This window comes from Nesoenas mayeri, assembly GCF_963082525.1.
Source record: "Nesoenas mayeri genome assembly, chromosome: 3".
Lineage (NCBI taxonomy): Eukaryota > Metazoa > Chordata > Aves > Columbiformes > Columbidae > Nesoenas > Nesoenas mayeri.
Genome location: NC_137544.1, coordinates 51,677,299 through 51,697,017, shown reverse-complemented (window position 1 = coordinate 51,697,017; position 19,719 = coordinate 51,677,299). Strand labels below are relative to the sequence as shown.

At 43.2% G+C, this 19,719-nt stretch overlaps 1 protein-coding gene across 1 annotated transcript in view; it reads right to left on the bottom strand.

Annotated features, from left to right (window-relative positions):
- The window catches only part of DCBLD1 (discoidin, CUB and LCCL domain containing 1), a gene marked incomplete at both ends in the record, with an annotated part of 48,044 nt that extends 29,203 nt beyond the window's left edge, over positions 1–18,841 (bottom strand). Inside the window, 3 exon segments of the mRNA XM_080341607.1 lie at positions 2,381–2,593; positions 18,420–18,678; positions 18,680–18,841. Of these exon segments, the coding sequence (XP_080197733.1) occupies positions 2,381–2,593; positions 18,420–18,678; positions 18,680–18,841 (634 nt within the window).
- Between the last annotated feature and the right edge of the window lie 878 nt (positions 18,842–19,719).

Genomic DNA, 19,719 nt, shown 5'->3' with positions numbered 1-19,719 from the left:
AAGAGCACAGGCTGCTCAGCTAATTTGAAACATGAGTAATATTCACACTGCCAACTTCCATACTTTTTAGGGTTTCCTTTTAAAACCCAAGTTAAATACAGAAAACATGCAGAGATTAATTAATTGCTCAGATGATTTCAATTCCTGTAAAACCTTTTCAACTCTCCATCATCCTATGAAAGAATTTCAATGGCAGAGGTCAGCATCTTCTTGGCCAAAGGGAAGATGTTGACTTGTCTGTAGATGTTCATGGAGAAGGGAAGGTTGTGAAGAGGAGATCTGGGCTCAGAAACAGCTACTGGAAAAGAAACTTAATAGACTGAATGGACTTAAGAGTGCTCACTCACAGAGCTTCTTTTGCTTACATAAATGCATATTAAAACCCAGAGCTTTGGAAAAATTATTGAATCAACTGAGTTAGAAAAGTTCTACTCTCATCTATAATACAAGTGATATCGTGAATTTATGCATAAAACACTGTTCCCACACTATTGTTCTGCATGGATTTACCTGAATGTAGAGCAGAGACTCTGTAGATATGCTAGTGGGAAAGTCTACAGTGAGCTACAGACCACAATACCCATTACAGATGGTATGTATGCCTAAGCTATAAAACTAGTTTAATCAGATATGAGCAAAATGTGCTAATTGTGCAGTTTGTTGCTGAGAATGCAAATCATCATCCATATGCATCAGACATTACCAATAAGGTCTGAAAATGGGTGTGGGAGTACTTTAAAGAAATTTATCATATGAATTTGATTGCATAACACGCAGGTATTCTGTATTTACACGGTGAGTAAGTACGGGACGGAACTTTGTGAAGATGTCCTCAAGCTGATGTATAAGGAACCAGAATTTCAATCAACATCCAAGCTTCATTTTTCTGTTCAGAAAACAATGTATCGATTTCTCCTTGCTTCCTAGAAAAGCATTTGATTAGAAATGCCAAGATAGCATCAATAAAAATTATTCAAAGGTATGATAAGGCAATATTCGACGCCTATCTCTTAACTACCAAGTACAGACAGACTGCTTCAGGTGAACCCAAGTCATTACTTACAGTTCTGAAATGAGGTAAACAACATAAAAAATCCCAGCACATACACACACACAGAAACATTCCTTATGCCTCAAATCAAGCTCTACGTGAGGCTTAGATATCAACATGTCACTGGCCACTCTTGGTGAAGGCTGTTTTAAAATGTAATACATCCCTCATGAGAACAATAATTACCTTTACCTTCATTTGTGAGCAAGGCTTTAATACCTCACTTGATCTTATCTTACCAGATGAGTGATAGGCCTATCATGCTCATGAATGAAAGGCAATAACTCACTCCTTACTACTAAGATATCTTATGAGTCCTCATCTTATGAGAACCACACACTTCACTAAGCCAAGCAATGAGCTAGGTAGTCTAGAAAACCTGCAGAATCTTTGTGTAGCCTATTTCTTCATCATCCTTTTCCATTTAATCAATTCTGCCTGTTAAGTCCAGTACAGCATGTTCAGCCTCAGCTGACTGAAGGGTTGCAGCCCACTCCCAGCAGGCAAAATTTTATGAACTGTTGATTCAGGAGTTCATTCCTGCATTGTGGAACTCCTTGAAGCCCTGAATTTAAATCGGACATCTGAAAAAGGGTGCGCTGACTGGAAAATCAGTTTGACTTTTCTAGAAAGAGCAGATCAAAAGTTTCAGCAACAACTGGATGGGAGAACTGATTCAAGGAAGGCCTCAGGTTCTCCCTGTGGAGGATCCTGTTGTCGTTATGATTGTCTTAATTTCACAGCTATAGAATATTACTCACTTATCTTCTTGTGCAAATCTCTTGCAGGAGTGCAGACTGGCTGCACGCATTTAATATCTGCATGTATTAAAGCCTGTACATTAGCAAAAGGTATCAGTGGCTAACAGCTAGCAATAATAAAGGTTATCTTTGAGGCCTGAACTGCCTAGGAAATAGAGACATGCACGATAGTTGACTCCAATTTCTCATCTTGTTTCTGCCTGGTTACTGGGCCAGCTCTTCCCCTACCTGAGAAGGGTACAGGGCTGACAGAGGTCCCTGCAGGTGCTGTAGCAAAGCTGTGACAGCACAGCTCACAGGTCCGAGGGCAGAGCCCTAGGGGTGGGTGGATGTGCCAGAGCTGGGCACAAGCTCCGGTGGCCCCTCTGCAGCATGGCAGCACCCCCAGTCCGGGTAGCACAATGCACGGTGTGAGGGGCAACAGCCTCCCATGCCAACAATGACACACTTGGGTTTGAAAAGGAGAAGGAGAGGACAAAGGCTGACATTTCTCGCATTTTGCCAACCTGGGTTTTTACTCACACTTTTGCCAATTCATGCATTGATCACTGCCTTGTGTTTTACATACCATGCAATGTTGAAGAGCTCTGGATGGTAAGGTAGCTGGATTCGCATTTCTGTGATTCGATATCCAGGTCTCCAATTTTTAAGATCAGGCGTTTTCCTGGAGGCACTTGGATTTTCTTTTCGCATAAAGTGTAGTTTGGGTACGTCCCAGGATAGTTCTTGGATGCCAGGGTCCCGCTGTCTTGATACATCACCGTGTGCCCACATCCATCCCCTGCAGCAGGAGAAGAAATAAGGAAGAGAAACTAAATGTGTTCCTCAATTAAAAATGTGTAAGAAAATACTGGCCACATAACCATGTCTCACATGTGCTTCTATCTTTTGAAAAAGTATTTTGTCATACTCCACCTCAGTTATGCTGCTGTTGGAACATAGGTAACTAATGTAAATACAGTCATATTTCTCTTGTGAAGCAGTATAAAGGAGGGTTGGAAACAGTAATGAACTAGTATGTATTTGACAGTCCTGTACAGTTTCTCTGCCTTTCTGGTTTACAGCCAAACCCCACTGAAACCCTGACGATGCAATTCCACATGTAATAGGTAGGATCCTTCCTTAAATAGTTTTCTCCCAATTATCATTCCACATTTTATTTCCATAGAAAGAACTGTCAGAGAGAGGGTAACTGAATCATGACACATGAAAGCACAGACATGATTTAACTACATCCTATCATGGACCTGACTCATTTTCCTGTTGGTTTTCTTGCACCACTTGCATAATACGAAAAGAACAGGGGACAAGGCAAAGACCCAAGAGGGGCTTCAAAGGTGGGATGTGCATCCCCAACGACTGGGAGGCTACTTCACAGTAGCATGCCTGGAGATGTGGATGCTGCTGCCTCCTTGCTCAAGGGGCAGGGGTAGGTGCCCACAAAGTGTTTTTTCATCTGTGGAGTCTCTCCTTGGTGGACGAGCATCTGAGGAGCAGCTGCAGCAGAACGTGTGACAACAGGAAAAGGCACATGGAAATACATGGGGGGATGTGGGGACTGACATGGAAAACAGGAAGCATCCATGGAGGGGAAGGAAGGAGGTATCAGATAAGAGATGTTGACTACCAAAGGAAGTAATTTTTAGTGAACTGTTTTAAAGTACACTAGTAAATTAAAATTTACATATTAAAGTTTAAGCCATTTCATTCTGCTGAGTTTTCCAAATACTAGAAACTATTGCAATAGTGGAATTAGTGCTATATATACATGCATTTGAGGGGCAGTCCTCAGTTTTAGGTCAGTTATGGCATCATAGGCACTCATATAGGAGTGTTGTATACTGTTACCCACTATCACCGCAAAATTGAAACTAGTCCTAGAAGTATTAAAAAATAAAGAATCCTGTGGAGCTGAGAATTCACAATATTCACCTTAACTACCCAGAATTTTACTTTTGGGGATATTTTAGTTAAACTGGTTTGGTCTGTTCAGTTTAACTGCTTTCTGAATCTCCTTCCATGACCACTAAGAGGAAAGAAAGTAAGATTTGATAAGATTATTTAAAGGTGAACAACTAGAAATGAAGTGTTGATGATGAAACGTGCCATACTGGGGATTGGGAGGAAAGTAGCATGCTGTGCAAAGATAATCTCCAAGCTATCAAATTTTGACTTGCTACTATATAATTACATTGCCATTTCATCCAACTCAACCACTTTTTCACAAGAAACAGCATTTATTTTCAAGCTTCATCATTATTACTAGCTTTGTTTTCTTGTATTAAATTTTATCACAGGTTCATGCTTGGAAAAGAGGTGAATAGGAAACATGGATCCAAAATCATATCACCATAAAACATATTAAATATAGTTTTTCAGATCTCCTTGTCCACACGCTTTAAAAAACATCTGTTGTTCATGTTTGTTGTCTAAGCTCTATCGATTTCAGAATGCACAGGAATGTACTCAAGATGAAAAGCAAACCAGCCTCTTGAGTAAACCATCTTCTTAATGGAAACTTTCTGCAGCAGGAATAAAAATGTAAGGAGCAATAGAGTAGAGGAACTATCGACTTTCTGAATGCAGAGAGTGGTCCAGGGAGGTCCAGCAGTGTAAAACCAGATCACTTCCAGCAGGACACAGGACAGACTTGCTGCCTGCAGAGCTGACTGCTGTGTAGTAAAAAATAACTGCCTGTGGCCTTTAATTTAAGCTGCATGTTTCTAGCTGTAAGCATTTACTTTAGCTGGGCTTCTGAAAATAAAGTAACTACAATCTGGAACCTGGTTTACGACTTATCCTCACTGGGAAAGAGGAGGGAAAAACAAAGACAAAAATTGTACAACTACAACAAAATGTCATGGGGACGAACTACTTAAAATGAGAAGTCTAGTGTTCACATAGTCTTCCCCTTGCTGGGCTATGTGTCGCCTCGGTACAATCCCAAGGATCCTTTGTGGTACAAAACTCTCCTCAAAAAGCTGTAAAGACATTGGTATCATGGTAAGACCCTGACAACCGTTAAGGTCACAAAGCATTCTATTTCTGCAGAAAGTGTACAGGCAAAACTGTGCATCAGAGACCTCAGCCAGCCATCCTCCTCTGTCGAGGTTATACAAGGTCTCGTTCCTAGGGACACTCTTTTTTAAAGCTGCCTTTGAGTCAGCATTGAAATGTATTAGCATCAGAACGTCTCCTGAGCTAAGAAAGCATAAATGTTATTTTCTGACTTGTCACTGCAGGAGCATGGTCATTCAAACACTTCAACTGAGGAGAGGGAAGCGCAGCATCATCCTGCACCTATAACATTCCTTGCTGCTTCTGTTCTGCCTGCCTTGAAGAAAAAGGTCATGACAAAAGCTTGTTCACCACAAGAACCAAAGCAATGTCCAGAAAGTTAGACCAAGTCCTACTAACCATTGCTTCTTACAGAGAAGCCTGACTGCAGCTCTAAGTTTTGAGATTCTCTGCAAGATTACCAGAGCAAAGAAAAATCTTACATTGAAATCTGCTAGAAAATTCACCCTAGGGAAGGAGTCTGAAGGCACAGAGGAAAGGTAGAACGAAACTCAGGATCTGATAACTCAAAGAGAGATTTAATGACTACATACAGTAAAAAACTTATATTTATAAACAGACTATATTCCAAGGGCTCAGAAATGGAGGCAAATGGTAAGGAATTCAAAATGTATCCCTATTCACATTTTGAAATTTAAAAAGGTGAACAATACTACCATTAGTTTTGTTGTTGTCATTATTTTCCATGTGAAATTTTGATTTCCAGTCAAAACATATCAGACACACCTCAAATACATTGAGCTTAAAACACAACTGCTTGGCCTTATGAAAACGATGGTTTAAATACCTGATGTCACACTCTTTCCTATAAGCACAACTCTTCTGTCCGGGAATACATGTATTCAACCAGTCAGTTCAATGCAGAACTTCTGGCTAACACTAAATTTTCACGTAGCATTACTTCTGAGAACTGCTTTCCATCATCCTGTTTGGCAAGAAGCTGGCAGCCTTGCCTTTGACAGCTAGGTTTCATCACTTTTCACTGGACGGGAGCAAAGCAAAATATTTGAACACAAGGTATTCAGCAGCCAGAAAGTCTAAACACACTTGGATTTAATAAAATCTCTCCTCTGCACAAGGAGTTACTAAAAGCACATCAAACATGATTTGTAAACCAAGTTCCCACAGGCATTTGAATCAAGATCAAGATCGTGGTCTTTGGATTGCAGGTGCCCGCCCTTTGGTTTATGCTCAGCCTGTACCAAAGATCACATAGTGCTGAAATTAAGGCTGTTTACCACAGATAAAAATATTATCCTGTGGCAGTCGATGGAAATAACTCCTCAAGAAGTGAGAACCACCACAGGCACCTTCCACCACAGCAGCAGGCACACTGCTCACACCTTGCCCTCTCTCACGTGTAGCTTGCCAGGAGCTGCCTGTGCATGTGAAACCAAAGCTGGGACCCCTCCGGAGGACACCAGTGCCTGGCCCTGTGGAGAGGGCAAAAGGAGGTACCAGGTGGCTGGCGGGTACCACACCACTTCCCTTCCTCAGTCACCATGCATGATGGATGTGTGTCGGACAAGGTGAAGGAATATCTCCAGGCAGCTGCTGGCTCATGGGAAGAAAGGCCCCCTCCTGCCCAGGAAGGATGTAGATGATGAAACCGATGCCCACAAACAAGCTCCTGCCCCACACTGTGAGCTGCACTGAACACAGTTCCTGATGGATGCTGTGGCTTTAGAAAAACAGCGGTGTTCCCAGACACGGCAGGGTTAGAGATCTCTCAAAATGATGCTGGTTCCTTGAGGTACCCTCCTGACATCTAAAATCACCTGGCTGTGCTGACTCCCTCTTCTCATCTCTTCCCAAGCCCCATGCTCAAGCCAAGCCCCGGCCTCTTACTCCTGTGCTCCCTGGTGTTTCCCACCCCTTGCTTACACACATGACTGGATGTGCACAGAGCCTTCGTGCAAGCCCTCAGCATATCACCCTCCAAGTTAGGGAAGAAGCTACAGTTTTTCAAACAACTGCTATAAAAAGTTTCCATGTGCTGCACTTTTTGCTGTTTATACCACCAACTACAAAAACAGTCATATAGCGTGATATCAAAGCTCGTTTTCAAAAGTATTGCTACAATATCCTGGCAGCAGACAGCTGCCTTTTTCATCCTTCTGATTCACCTCAGTAAGCAATTAATAACAGACTTGGACTTGCTCCAGTGCTAAATACCTGTTGTACTTAGGTGTGCTCACGTACACAACCAGCAGCTCCCTGTCCTCTTCCACCCTGCTGCACAAGCCCTGCTGGGCACCAGCATTTCTCTTTTGGCCTCTATGGCTACAGACTCACACTATATGCTGCCAATCCCTTCCCACCAGGACAAAGAACTCCAAAGTAGCCTTATTTCCCTCTCTGCCTCCTCTCTCCCAGTTTGACATCCTTTTGGACACCCACATTCACGGTGATGCTTGGGACAAGCCCTGCATGGAGGTCAGGTCACAGAGCCGGCGGGGGGCTACAGACCTGTCCTTTTTCCTTCCCTCTCCTCCTTCCCTTGAGAGGAAAGAGCAGAAAATTGTTTGTATACCTAAATTCTGAATTCAGCCAAAACTCATCATTTTCTGAAGAGCCACATTTGCAAATAGACACAGCCAAAGTGAAGAAAATGCCATTGAGTTGAGGGTATGGCTTTGTGAGCTCTGATGAGAATCCCCATGAGGAGAAATGAGATTTGTCTTGTCTTCCACGTTGCTCTCTCTGAAGTAATGACTCTAGCTTATTGAAAGTCACAATAGCTGAGACAAGACAGAGTTCTGCACTCGTGTTTGAAAGAAAATTTGAGTTATGCATAAGAACAGATAAGTAAAAAAGAAATTAACTCTTTTCAGTCAAACCTGTGTCCTCCTGTTCATGTGGGATAGGAGAAAAGACCAGGGGAAAACAAGTTTTTTTGCCAGATGCTATCCAAATCCACTGATGTAGTCTGCCAACATTTTAGGTTTTCATACAGCTATTCTGGCCTCCATCACTAACAGAATCATGTTGCAAACATGAATGGGTTTGTACCTTCACTGCATCCTGATATGATGGAGTAAAATCCAGAGTTAAGCACTTCATCTCTAACCTCTCTGGTGCCAAACCTGGGTCAAGAGCATCAGCTCTTTACTGTGCCATTATAATGGAAGAGAGAGAACAAACACTGTGTCTGGGACCTAAATCCACTACTTTTCCAGAGAACGATGAAGATGTCAGATGCTTGTGCTTTTCCTGGCAGTGGCTTCAAGCAGGTGATGAGAACAAAGGGCAACATCACAGGCCTGAGGCATTGCTGGGCAGGTGAGTACCCCCAGTCTTCCTTCCTGGCAGTGCTGGGACTCAGAGCCACAGGCATCACAGGGGGACCCAGAGGGTGACCATTCATTTGGGAGTTTCACAAACCACCAGTTTCAGGGCACATACCGTTTACACCAGCTGAGCAGCTGGCTGAGACATGTGTCTAAAAAGTATATCAATGCACAGCAGTTTCTTTTCAGAAGTCCAGCTTTACATTCTTCACAATATTTTGTGGATACAACAAAAACTATTTTTGAACAATTAAAGAAACCAGTGAAAATTAAGGCAAGCCTATAATCATCTGAAAGAAACAAAAACTGCAGTCTTCCATGGCCTTTAGATTAGTATTAATGTATTTTCAAGGGAAGAAGTCCCATGCTTTGCATTATGCCCTACCACAAAAGGAGAAAATACTGTGCACACTTTTTATTTGAATTGCATTTTAATTTGTTTGACTTCATTGGGTTCTCAGGAAACATATTAACTCTGCACTACAACAGTTCCTCAGGACAACCATTTCACTGTCCAAGCTAACCAAGCAGTGGCTGGAAGGCTGAGAGCAGGAAGGGAAGGTAGAGCAGCAGAAGAAACAAAAGAACATTGTGGAGTGTTGATTTCATTGCCCAAATTATTTACTTGCTAACTTCAAAGGGATGCAAAAGGAGGAGGAGGTCAAAAAAACCACAGCATGCTTTTCCCTCCTCTTCACACACATTATTTACTGCAATGTCTCTCTTAAAGTAGGAACGAAAAAGCAGCAAATGATCTCCAGTTGGTTCCACAGCAGTTCCATAAATCACAAGTTCCCACCACTCGCCCAGCTGCAATCACCCTCCAGCCGCCCAGGCTGCAGCTGGGGGTTGTTCTCCCCTGCAGCCAGCCACAGGAGAGATTATCTGCCTCAAACGTATAAGTTATTTTGGCAAGCAGCTGGATCACCATAATCAAGTATAGAAAAAAAAAATCCCTGACAACCATTCTAAGTGCCTTATCTAGCAAAGTAGCTTGCAATTGTACTGCTGTTTTTCAAAGTTAAAGAGTTTTTTAGCAATTGCACACACAGCCATTTGCCAGTGGCCGGGGAAATCTTTCCAGCTGTGCTGACTTGCCTGGCAATGACTTTGTTGTATTGATACAAACAGCCTGGACAGCCTTTACTACCCCAGAAACCTCTAGTGTTTGCAGAAGTCTGCAAAGACAAAAATCTGGTGAGATCTGAGATTTTATTTATTTAGCTCCTAAAATGTCAATAGAAAGAAGAAATCTCCTTATAAGCAACTCTTTCCATCAACAGGAAGCCATGTTCCATTGAAGAGGGAACATTACATTCAGCACTCAGGTTTGAAACCTTAACAAATAGTAGAGTAGTAAGTCTTACTTAAACTAACACAAATATGAACTCACACACTGAGACTTTTCCAGTTTCACTGTATCCATAAGACTCGATTATTTTTGCTGCTTAATCAAATAACTTTCTGGAAAGTAAGCATCTCATCTGCTTATACATCTTAGAGACTTGTGTCAGGATGAAGCCTAACACTATCTGTCTACATTTACATGAGGCCTCAGTGACAAGAAAATTCAGATTACCATGGAAATCACTGTGCCAAAAGGAGAAAATGGCAGCTACAGCCTGGTAGTCCCTTTCCTATGAATTATTTAAGGAACAAGGTTTACACAAAAGTGTAAATAGCATCATATAATTTTCTTGCTTTGCTTCTATTAAATATGCAAATAGTAGCAAACGAGGTTTGCCTTTGCTTTTTAGGATCACTATCTGGCTCCATCACAATCTGTGAAAGACAGGCAGTACTGTAATACATGTCAAAAATAAGCATGTTCTAGTCACTGCTTCCAGGACTTAGGCAGTATACCAAAATGTAGTCCTCCAGAGAAGTGAGTTTCAGCACTGGAATTTGCTTTTCAGCACTCTAAATACAGCACTCTTGAGCTTGTGGGTGTGAGAAAACTTCATTGCCTTGTTAACTGCTGCAACAAAAGAGATTTGTAAATTTTAATTTAGTTATTTGCTCCCTGCATAGCTGCATTCAATATTTGTCAATGCTTTTCTTTTATGGATGTGGCATATTGCTGTGATTGATCAACTCAACATTTTATTAGTGGGAGTGGTTTTGGAAATAGAAACAATAACATTTATGGAAATGTTACACATTTATGGAAATTTCAGAGTAATCTTAAGCGAAGGGTCCCCTCTTTGCAAAAGGAAAGTTGAGTTTTTATTTTCTAACAAATTCCAGCCCACTTGAAGATACACATCCAGATGACACCCTTCAAGGGCAGATGTGATGAGAAGGCACCGAGAAGTTCACTGCCCAAGCACTTAGAACTGCACGCTCAGAAGGAACCTTTAAGGACTGTAAATAAATGGGAAGAAGGTCTGTGTTCCTCCACCAGCCACCCACACAGTCAACTCAGGGCCCTGGTGAAGCTTCAGCGCTGTAAATACTACGGGGAACAAATATCCCACAGACAGGAGTTTCTTCCCTGTACCTCTGCTCACAGCATCCCAGCAGTGCAACAGGGACATGGGGCCACAGTGGGAGATGGAGCCACCTCCCACCCCATGCTGGGCTTTCCCTGGGTTGGGGGGACATTGTGCCATTAAGACATAGCCTTGGATTCTCCTTCTCTGGAGACATTCAAAACCCACCTGGACACATTCTTGTGTAGCCTCATCTAAATGTTCCTGCTCTGGCAGGGGGATGGGACTAGATGATCTTTTGAGGTCTCTTCCAATCCCTCACATTCTGTGATTCGGGGCAAACATGCAGTTGGATTTCTATTAAGGGCTTTTCAGGCAAAGTAGGAAATGCTAATCTTAACTGAGAGACATATCATATATATGCAAATTGTTTGCTCTACTTTCTCCATCTGTTTTTTTTTTTTCCCCAGGTTTTTCTCTTCAGTATGCTTTACTGTAGATTAACTTAGAGCATATAGCACCGAATTTGGACTGTGTGGGAAACATATGCTGCAAGCTCAGGGCCAGACTCGAATATTGGGTTGCACAGGAATAGGAATATTCATAGCATTGCTAAAGACCGACATACCCACAGGGACAGGAAATTCAGAGACACCAGGGTAAGGAAAGGCTGAAGCAGAGCTGTTCCAGTTACAGTAGCAGGTGGGAAGACAAGATTTCAAAACTACTTTATTTTGGGTAAGAGAAAATGGCTGAACATGATCAAATGAAACCACCACACCATCTTTTTTAATACATAGTTCCCTTGTCAGTGTGACGCAAGTCAGGCAAGATTGACAGTTATCAATGATTAGGGATAGTCTTTTTTCTTGAAAGCAAACCTATTCTGGCTTCCTTGAAAAATCCCACATTTACCTTTTTTACTTGCATGCCTAGATGGAATATGTGATTTGTTAGTAAGGAAGGACAAGAAAAGTCATGCCACTTTTCTCAAAGCAAATTATACAGCCCCCACCCCCATTATCCCCAAGGTATAAACAAACAAATATCTCAAGAGAAAATTAATTGGTTTGTGAAGGAAACAATAACTGCTATTTAGTAGCAAGAAGCAATTTTCTGTTTTGCCTTTTGACTCAACCTAATTTCTAGGAAAGTAGCTCTTTCCTCCACAGTTATTGCAATCTAACCACAAGTGGTTCCTTACAACTCCAGTAGAAATGGAAGTGAAAACTTACTGATATGGTCAAAGAGCTACATCAGACTTCTGAGCTGGAATACTGAAAGTAAGAAATGCCTTTTTTCAGTATGCTCCTGCGACTAGCCTGCCTGATGCTCATCGAGGTATTAACCAGGACAGTATGATCAGAGGGTCTGTAAACGAGGAAATTTTGTGATCTCTTTGGTTCACTCTGTTTACATATGGTTGCTGTCAAATATATTTGAAATAAAAACAAAAACAAACCACAAACAAAAACAAAAACCAGCCACACCATTACTTCAGTACTAATAGCATTGGTTGTGGTGCTGTATATGATCCACAGCATCATTTCTGTGTCTCCTGTAACATGTTAATATCAAACTGCATAAAAGATATTTGTAAATGGATGTGAAAAATAGCAAAAAAGAGAATATTTTAATGCCATCCTGTGTACATCACTTACACTGAAATTCCATAATCTTGTTTTATTTGACTGGATTTTTTGATTAACAGTAGTATCAGACAATCATGTTCTCAAATTTTAAAACAGGGTACATCAGAAAGGTCTGAACAGTTTTTCACTCATCTCTAGAGAGAATACCTCAATGTAACTGCTCAGTTCATTTTGACACAATATTCTTTTACTTTCCACTTAGAAAAACACAGAAACTGAATTTCATAAAAAAAAAAAAAAAGGATTCATTTTCAAAACACAAGCATTAGCACTTGTTGAAAATCAGTATGTTCTCAGATACTTATTTTAAGGACCATGAGCTTAACTATGTGCCTCCTGTCTGTCACAAAATACTAATAGATCAGCAAGTGCTGACTCCTTCTCGGGTTTGAAAATGCAAACACCTACGACCACCCAGGTACTCTTCACACGTGGCACAACACTTCACATTACAGCTTATCGACTGAAATTCTGTTTTAAAGTCTCCAGCTCTGTGGCTCCTAGCCACTTCAACTTCAATTCCTCTCTACCATGCTGACACAAGAAACCTGGGATAATACAACCCCCTGGCTTTGGGAGCAAACTGAGACAACAGGTAGGGCAAGAGCTCCAGTGTCAGCCATTGACCTTGCTGTAGAAGCCTCCTGGTGGAGGAGGACCTGCAGGACCCTTGAATTTGTTTTACAGGTTAAACTATATTTTTTCATACCTGAAGGATACCGTAGACATTTACAAATGAAGCATAGCTCACTACAAAGTCAAACAAACCCACCAACACAGAACTGGTGTTTCAACAGAGCAAAATACAAGTAGTTTTGGGCAGGAGCCGCATGTCTCCATTCTGTGCAGTTACCACAGCTGCAACAACAAGGCTCAGGCACATAACAAAGCCATTCTGTTCAGATGGGTGAAGAAATCCACCTATGTTTCCAGTGTTTTGAGGTCTCCCCTGCTACACCATGAAGAAAAGTTTTGTTTGATTTCTGACAGGACACACGGGCCTTTGTATAGCGCAAGGGATTGCATCCAGAATTCCCCATGTGTTTTTGTAATTTGAAATAAAACAAATAAACACAACTTTTATTCAGTAGACATGAACATCTGGAAGATGACATCAACATGACTTCAACTTTAATGTCAAAGTGTTATACTGAAATCCAATATTGTTGAACAATTTCTGGTGGAAGTGCCAGAAACTTGAACATCACAAATTAAAACTGTGATGGAAACAAGGCTTCTGCAGCAGCTGAGGAAAGAAACAACATTTTAGAGCTTCACTAAATGCCTGGTGAACGTTACTGTAATTACAATAGGAGCTCAAGCCTAAATGTGTGATACTAAATATCAAAATGAAGATGCTGGTCTTGTAGGAGGCCTTGGGTCTGAGTTGTTAGCCTTGCCCTGCTATGCTTTCCTCATTTATTCTCCTGTCTGTCATCTTGGTGCTTTAAAACATCTTTATTAAAGCTCTTTGCAGATGGGCAAAGAGAGCATGGCCTGAGCGCACTCATCCTTCCCTCTGCCCGCATGGAGGAGCAGCGTGGAGCTGCTGTCACCAGGCAGCAACCCTGTCCCATCAGGGGAATGGAAATAATGAGTAAGGATGCACTGGGACAGCAAATCCTGCTCAGGGAGGATGAGAAAGTCCCACCACCACCAAACTAAGCCTTTGCGTCTCACAAGGAAACTCCCGAGAGGCAGGTCCTGGCTCTGTGGAAAGAGACAGGGAGAGCGGGAGTAAAAGACCAAATTGTTTCCTTCTTGTAACACTCTCAGCTCCCAGGCTTAATTACACAGGATCAACAATCCTAACCATAACTACTGGCATGCTCTCTATATGCAAGCATCCAGCCAACCTCAAAAATGTGTCTTTACCGCTCACACAATTTTCATACAAAAATCAGTTTAATTGGATCATAATTTATTCTGAAAGAAAAATTAAGATATCTGTATACTCTTAAGACTAGTCAAACCACTATCCTTTTTTATTTAAACATCACTAGTAGATTGTCCCAGTTTGGATTTTCCTACTCCCAGTTGTAAAGCTAATTAAATCTTTTGGGGAAGTTGTGTGCTCATTCTTATGCATTGCTATTAACATTTATTTTTTTTTTTATTGCAGGTAGTTGGGATCCAATGCCATTCCACTGAATCCAGTCAGAAGGATTTTATTTTGATTTTGTCTGGCTTGTTTTATTCTTAGCAGATGGTGCAAACCTGTGTGTTGATGAGTACATGCCACAGGAAAGCATCTGATACAATTCATCTGGTCCCAAACTACAGCGACGTCTATGGTGAGGACTTCAGTGTCCACCACCACTCAGGACCACACTTCTTGGCATGATGTGTTAGTTCAGACAGGCTTTCAAAACAATACTATTTCTGGTACCTAAAATGGCTTTGAGAAGATACCTTAGGCATCTCTATACAGTAACTCAAGCATCCTCAAAGTGGGTGTTTTTCAAACTAACTTTTACTGTGCCACACAGGTAGCTCAAGTGAACTAAGACAACACAGTTTTGATAAATATAAATGAATGTATTTGTACATATGAAAATCAACAAATAATTTGCCTGAAATATTATTCAACAGCCATACATGTTATGTGCATGTGAAGGTAGCAACTTTCCCAAGCTATCTTTTTCTCCCTCCTTTGTCAGCAAGACTCCCAGCATCCTCCCTGTCTCTGATTTTGTTTGAAATATATCCCCTGATAACCTAAGGAGAAGTACATATAAAGGGCTTAGAGCTATTTATAGCAAAGCCTGTGTGACTGAAAACATTGCAGTTTTCATGCGATGGGTACACACATTGCTTATGAACTGCAGCAGGAAAACTGTTGCCTCCCTCTTTAGTGATTCTAGTCAGCATTCTCAAGGCAAGACAGAGGGAGCCAAGGAAGGAAGCTGACATAAGGACAAAATGCAAACAAACTGAAAATTTACCAATCACTTATATTCAGAAGCTGGAAGAGGAGGGTGGGCACAAGAAAGATGCATCTCTATCTGCATTTCAAACTGCTGGAAATGGGCACGCAAAGTGGATTAGCATGATCACACCAATATTCTTTGGTACTGCTTTTGTACAAGCCCTTGAGAACAGCCATGATGGCTCAGAATTACTGCATATGCTGTTGTCACATTAAATAGCAGCCTTGCCTCAAAATGTTTAGAAGTCTACTGCCCATCAATTCTTTCAACTGGGCATCAGGCACAACTGTCAACAGACACAGGAAAGCTGCAAATATAGTTCATGTTTGGATGCTGATATGCAAATCCCACAAGAACTAGTTTCACTGCTGTGCTTTATTCAAAATGAAAATAAATGAGTTACAGCAAGAGGAGTGGCTTAAATCTTGTTCTTAATAGAGTAAAACCCGTATTCCTCATATGCTTATCAACCTCCAGTTTAGTTTTAAGTCCTGCTGGCCAGGAATGTAATAGAAGATTACTCAAAACTCTGAGAAGAAAGACTCAGATTCAACTCTGATTTTGATATCTGCTGCCCACAATTACATGGTTCAAGGTCTTGCTCAATGAAACCAGAAGAAAAACTGGAGAAAGGTGCAAGGCAAAGATCATGTGTTCAGGTTTCCCTCCTTTCTGCCTCAGGTTCAAATCACTGGAAGGAGATTTTTGGAAGAGATATCAGGTCAGGTATGGCTGTGTGAGGTTGGCAGGTGGGGAACAAGGTATATTTTGTAGCTGTCAGCAAAGAACTGGCAACTAAAACCACAAGCGAAGTTAAGATCAGGGTACAGCAGAATAAAAAGGGAAAAGATGAAACTTTTATTACAAATTCCAAAGCTATTTATTACTCATGCACAGTCAGACATGTGATATTTGTCCCCAGGTGGGACATACTAAGCTTATAAACTTGTTTTAATTAAAATCAATTCCCTAAATGCTCAGCATTTCCTATCATCACTCTTTGAACAACAAAATTCCATGTTTCATAGAAGCCCTTGGACAACACACGTTTAATGTATTTTCAAGAGCAGGACAAGAGCTGACACCTGGGCCCTGCACAGTAACACTCAGATACAAGCCATGCTATGAAGTAACCAAGCCACATGGTGGGGGGGGGGGGGGGGGGGGGGGAAAGCCTCTCATTAATATGAAACTTAAGTAAGAGAACAGAAGCTATAACAGCAGCTTTATCCTTGTTCTGTAGCATCCCTCAGGAAAAACTGAAAAGGAATGTGAGCTGTTCGCAAAAAAACCCACAAGAAACACAAAACAAAACCAACCAAACAAAAAAAAGGTTGTGCAGCCACAGAAAAATGTACTACTCTATTTTTTAAAATGAGTATTTTTAATTCAATGTATTTAAACCGGTACATCTCTCTTTGCACCAGCTGGTGGGAGACACCAGTGGTGACAAGATACAGAATTAGCCAAAACTCAAGTCTGATTCACTCTGGCACTTCTCGTGCTCCCTTACAACATTTAAATCATGTCAAGAAGCTTGTGTAGCAGGAAGTTGGTATCCACTTATCCTTATCTCCTTTCTTCACTGGTGCGACTTTAGGACACTTAGTCCCTAATTTATAGGGTAATATCAATAAACAAACAAATATAATAACTGTCCCCCTGAGGAGAAAGGAAAGACAGTTGTCACAACCTCATCTGCTTTCTAGACACTGGACAGACTATCCTGCAGGTTGGAGTTCCATCCAAAGAGAACCAGGCAAAATATTATTTGTGTTTCCATGCTGTTGGTTTGATAGTAGCAATACTTTTAACATTAATAGAATAATAGTGCTTTTAACAATTTATTTGGGAATACAGACGAAGAGTAGGATTCATACGTACAGGTTAGTGTCACTGTATGCGCTAAAACCTCCACAAATCCCAACAAATTTACTAATTCTAACTGACCCTCCAAATGACTTTCTCCTTGGTGCCATCACATGAGACAAACATTGGTGAAAGAGAAAACAAACAAAAAACCCTCATGAAAATTGGGGATTGAGAGAATATTTTTTTCTTTACTACATATGTGTTACCTGGAGAATATCAAGTTGGAGTCTCAAAACACAGAAACATATTGAGGACAGAAGAGCAAAGCTGGCATGAAGCTGACAAGTAGAAAGGCAACACAACTCATAACACATTCTCCTTTCTGTAAAGATCTGTACCAGAAATCTCTGGTAATGGGAAAAAACGGTATAAATCAGCCAAACTACTTTGTACCACTGCCTGGGTGCAATGCTAATGCACAGCACTGGGTTATGGAATTTGCAGCCAAGTTGGAACATTAATATTGAGAGTACTAATTTATCCAAATGCATTATCAAGCTCATTACGATGCTTAATTTCCAAAATTAACCATTTTACAGTACATATCAGTCAACACTTCTAAGATGGATGCATCAGGCCACGCAACACCACAAGCCAAAAGGTTCCAACTCCTCGATGGAAGTCAGCTGTACTTGTAATTTACACAGGAAGCTTAACCATGAGCCACATAAAAACACAGGGTAAAGAGAATAGTAGCTGGGCCCTAATTTTAGCAAACTGCAGTATCATAAAAGTGCTTGCAAGATCCCCTTGAAATTCCTAACGAAACTTTGTCCCAGCACGAGTAAGGGCATTTCTCTTCCTCGTCGAGGCAGCAGGGCTGCGGCCCTGCCTGTATCCAGCTATGGGGCAGGGGCTGCCAGCCCCGACCCCCCGGCCAGAGCAGGGGAGGTGCTGCGGTGGCCGAGCGCCGGCCGCCGCGCTCAGGGCTCCCGCGGGGCTTGACGAAGCGCGGCCGGAGCCCGAGTGGCCGCGGGAACCGCCAGAGCCGCTCCCCACCTCCTGCCCGCAACTTGCCGGAGACTTTTCTCCACTTACTTGACTTAAAAAAAAAAAAAAAAGCGCTAATTAATAGAAGATTAAGAAAGCCGTAGTATATATTCGCCGTAAGGCCGGTTACCACTTTAATCTCTCAGCTACTCAGACACGGGGATAAACCCGGCGAAGATTAACCAGGTCAACTATATACAGCCCTCAGAGGAGCTCAGGCTGCGCTTCCGCGGAGCAACGAGACAAGGACGGCGGAGACCCCACACACACTCCCCAGCACCCTACTTCTCACCCCCAGCGCGGGGTAAAACCCCCGGGGGCCGTGCACGCCGGACCCCCTCCCCGCCCGCCTCCCGGACTCACCCAGCTTCTCCGCCCGCAGCCAGAGCGGGGCCGAGGCTCCGAGCAGCAGGGAGAGCAGCAGCGAGGGGGCAGCCCGCGCACCCCCGGCGGGGCCCATGGCTCCGGCTCTCGGCGGGGCGGGCAAGGCACAACTTCCCCACTTCCCTCTTGCTGCTTTCTCTTCCTCCCCTCTTCCTCCTCCTCCGCCTTCGCGGGGTGGCTCAGGAGCCAGCCCACGCTGGCGCAGAGAGGGGCGGCCCCTCCCCTGCATCCTTCCCCCCCGCAGGTGTTTCTGCGGAGGCGGAGAAGGGGCCGTGCGGAGCTGCCTCCGGCCCCGCGCCCCGCCGGTGGCCGGGCTGCAACGCTACCGCCTCCCGCCTCCCCAGCCCGGGGCTGGGGGTGGAGAAAGGAAACGGGAGAAAGGGAAGCGCCACTATTCCCATTGGGCTGCAGCGCGGGGTATCTCCTCCTCCTGCCGTGGACCGAGGGGCCGGCTCGGCCCCGCCGCCCTCTCCCCTCCGCTCCCCGGCTTGCCGCTTCTCCTCCCACTCGCCGCAGTTCTCTGGGGGTGCTGCATCGTGACCAGGGGACTCCCCACGGTTTGGGAGGCTCCCCGCTGCGCTGCGACCCGGGAGGTTACCCCAAACCCGCGCAGCCACCACCATCGCCTGCGAGCCCCCGAAGTTGGCGGGCCATATATATTAATATATACACACACGTGTAACGCATACATATTTTTAAGCAAGCAGGTTTCCTTTTCTGCCATAGGGAGAAGAGGAGCGGCAGGGCGCGCGGGACGCCGCGGGGTGCCTGCGCGGGGGCGGACACGAGTGGGGCCAGCGGGCGTTCAGCTCCTGCAGCAGAGGTCGTGCTGGAGCTTCCCGCCCCTATAACCTGCTCCTGGGATGGGATCTCTATACAGGGGTCCCAAATGCATGTTAAACATGTGCAAGCTTTTGCGCATTAAAGTTGTGCTCTGATTAATTGTGGATTTTTTTTGAAGGATGCTGCGGGCAGCCCTCTCTCCAGGTGGGATGGCCTCAGCTGCCCTTCTCTGCTGACCTGTGGCACAGGGAGTGACTCAGGTGCACGGTAAAGAAACGCCTGCAGCGTCAACAGCCGCAGGAGACCCACACATTAAACAGCGCCCAGCAGTCGCCCTTTTAAAAGTGTGCCAGACAATTCAAAGTAGCCTGCCTGACACCGTAGAGCTTTTTCAGGGATGGGTTGCCATGAGGTGGGTAGATTCACACTGCTGGTAGGTCAGAAATACTGCACTGCCATGCCAAACTGAAATATGTAATGAACTTGCATATCCTAG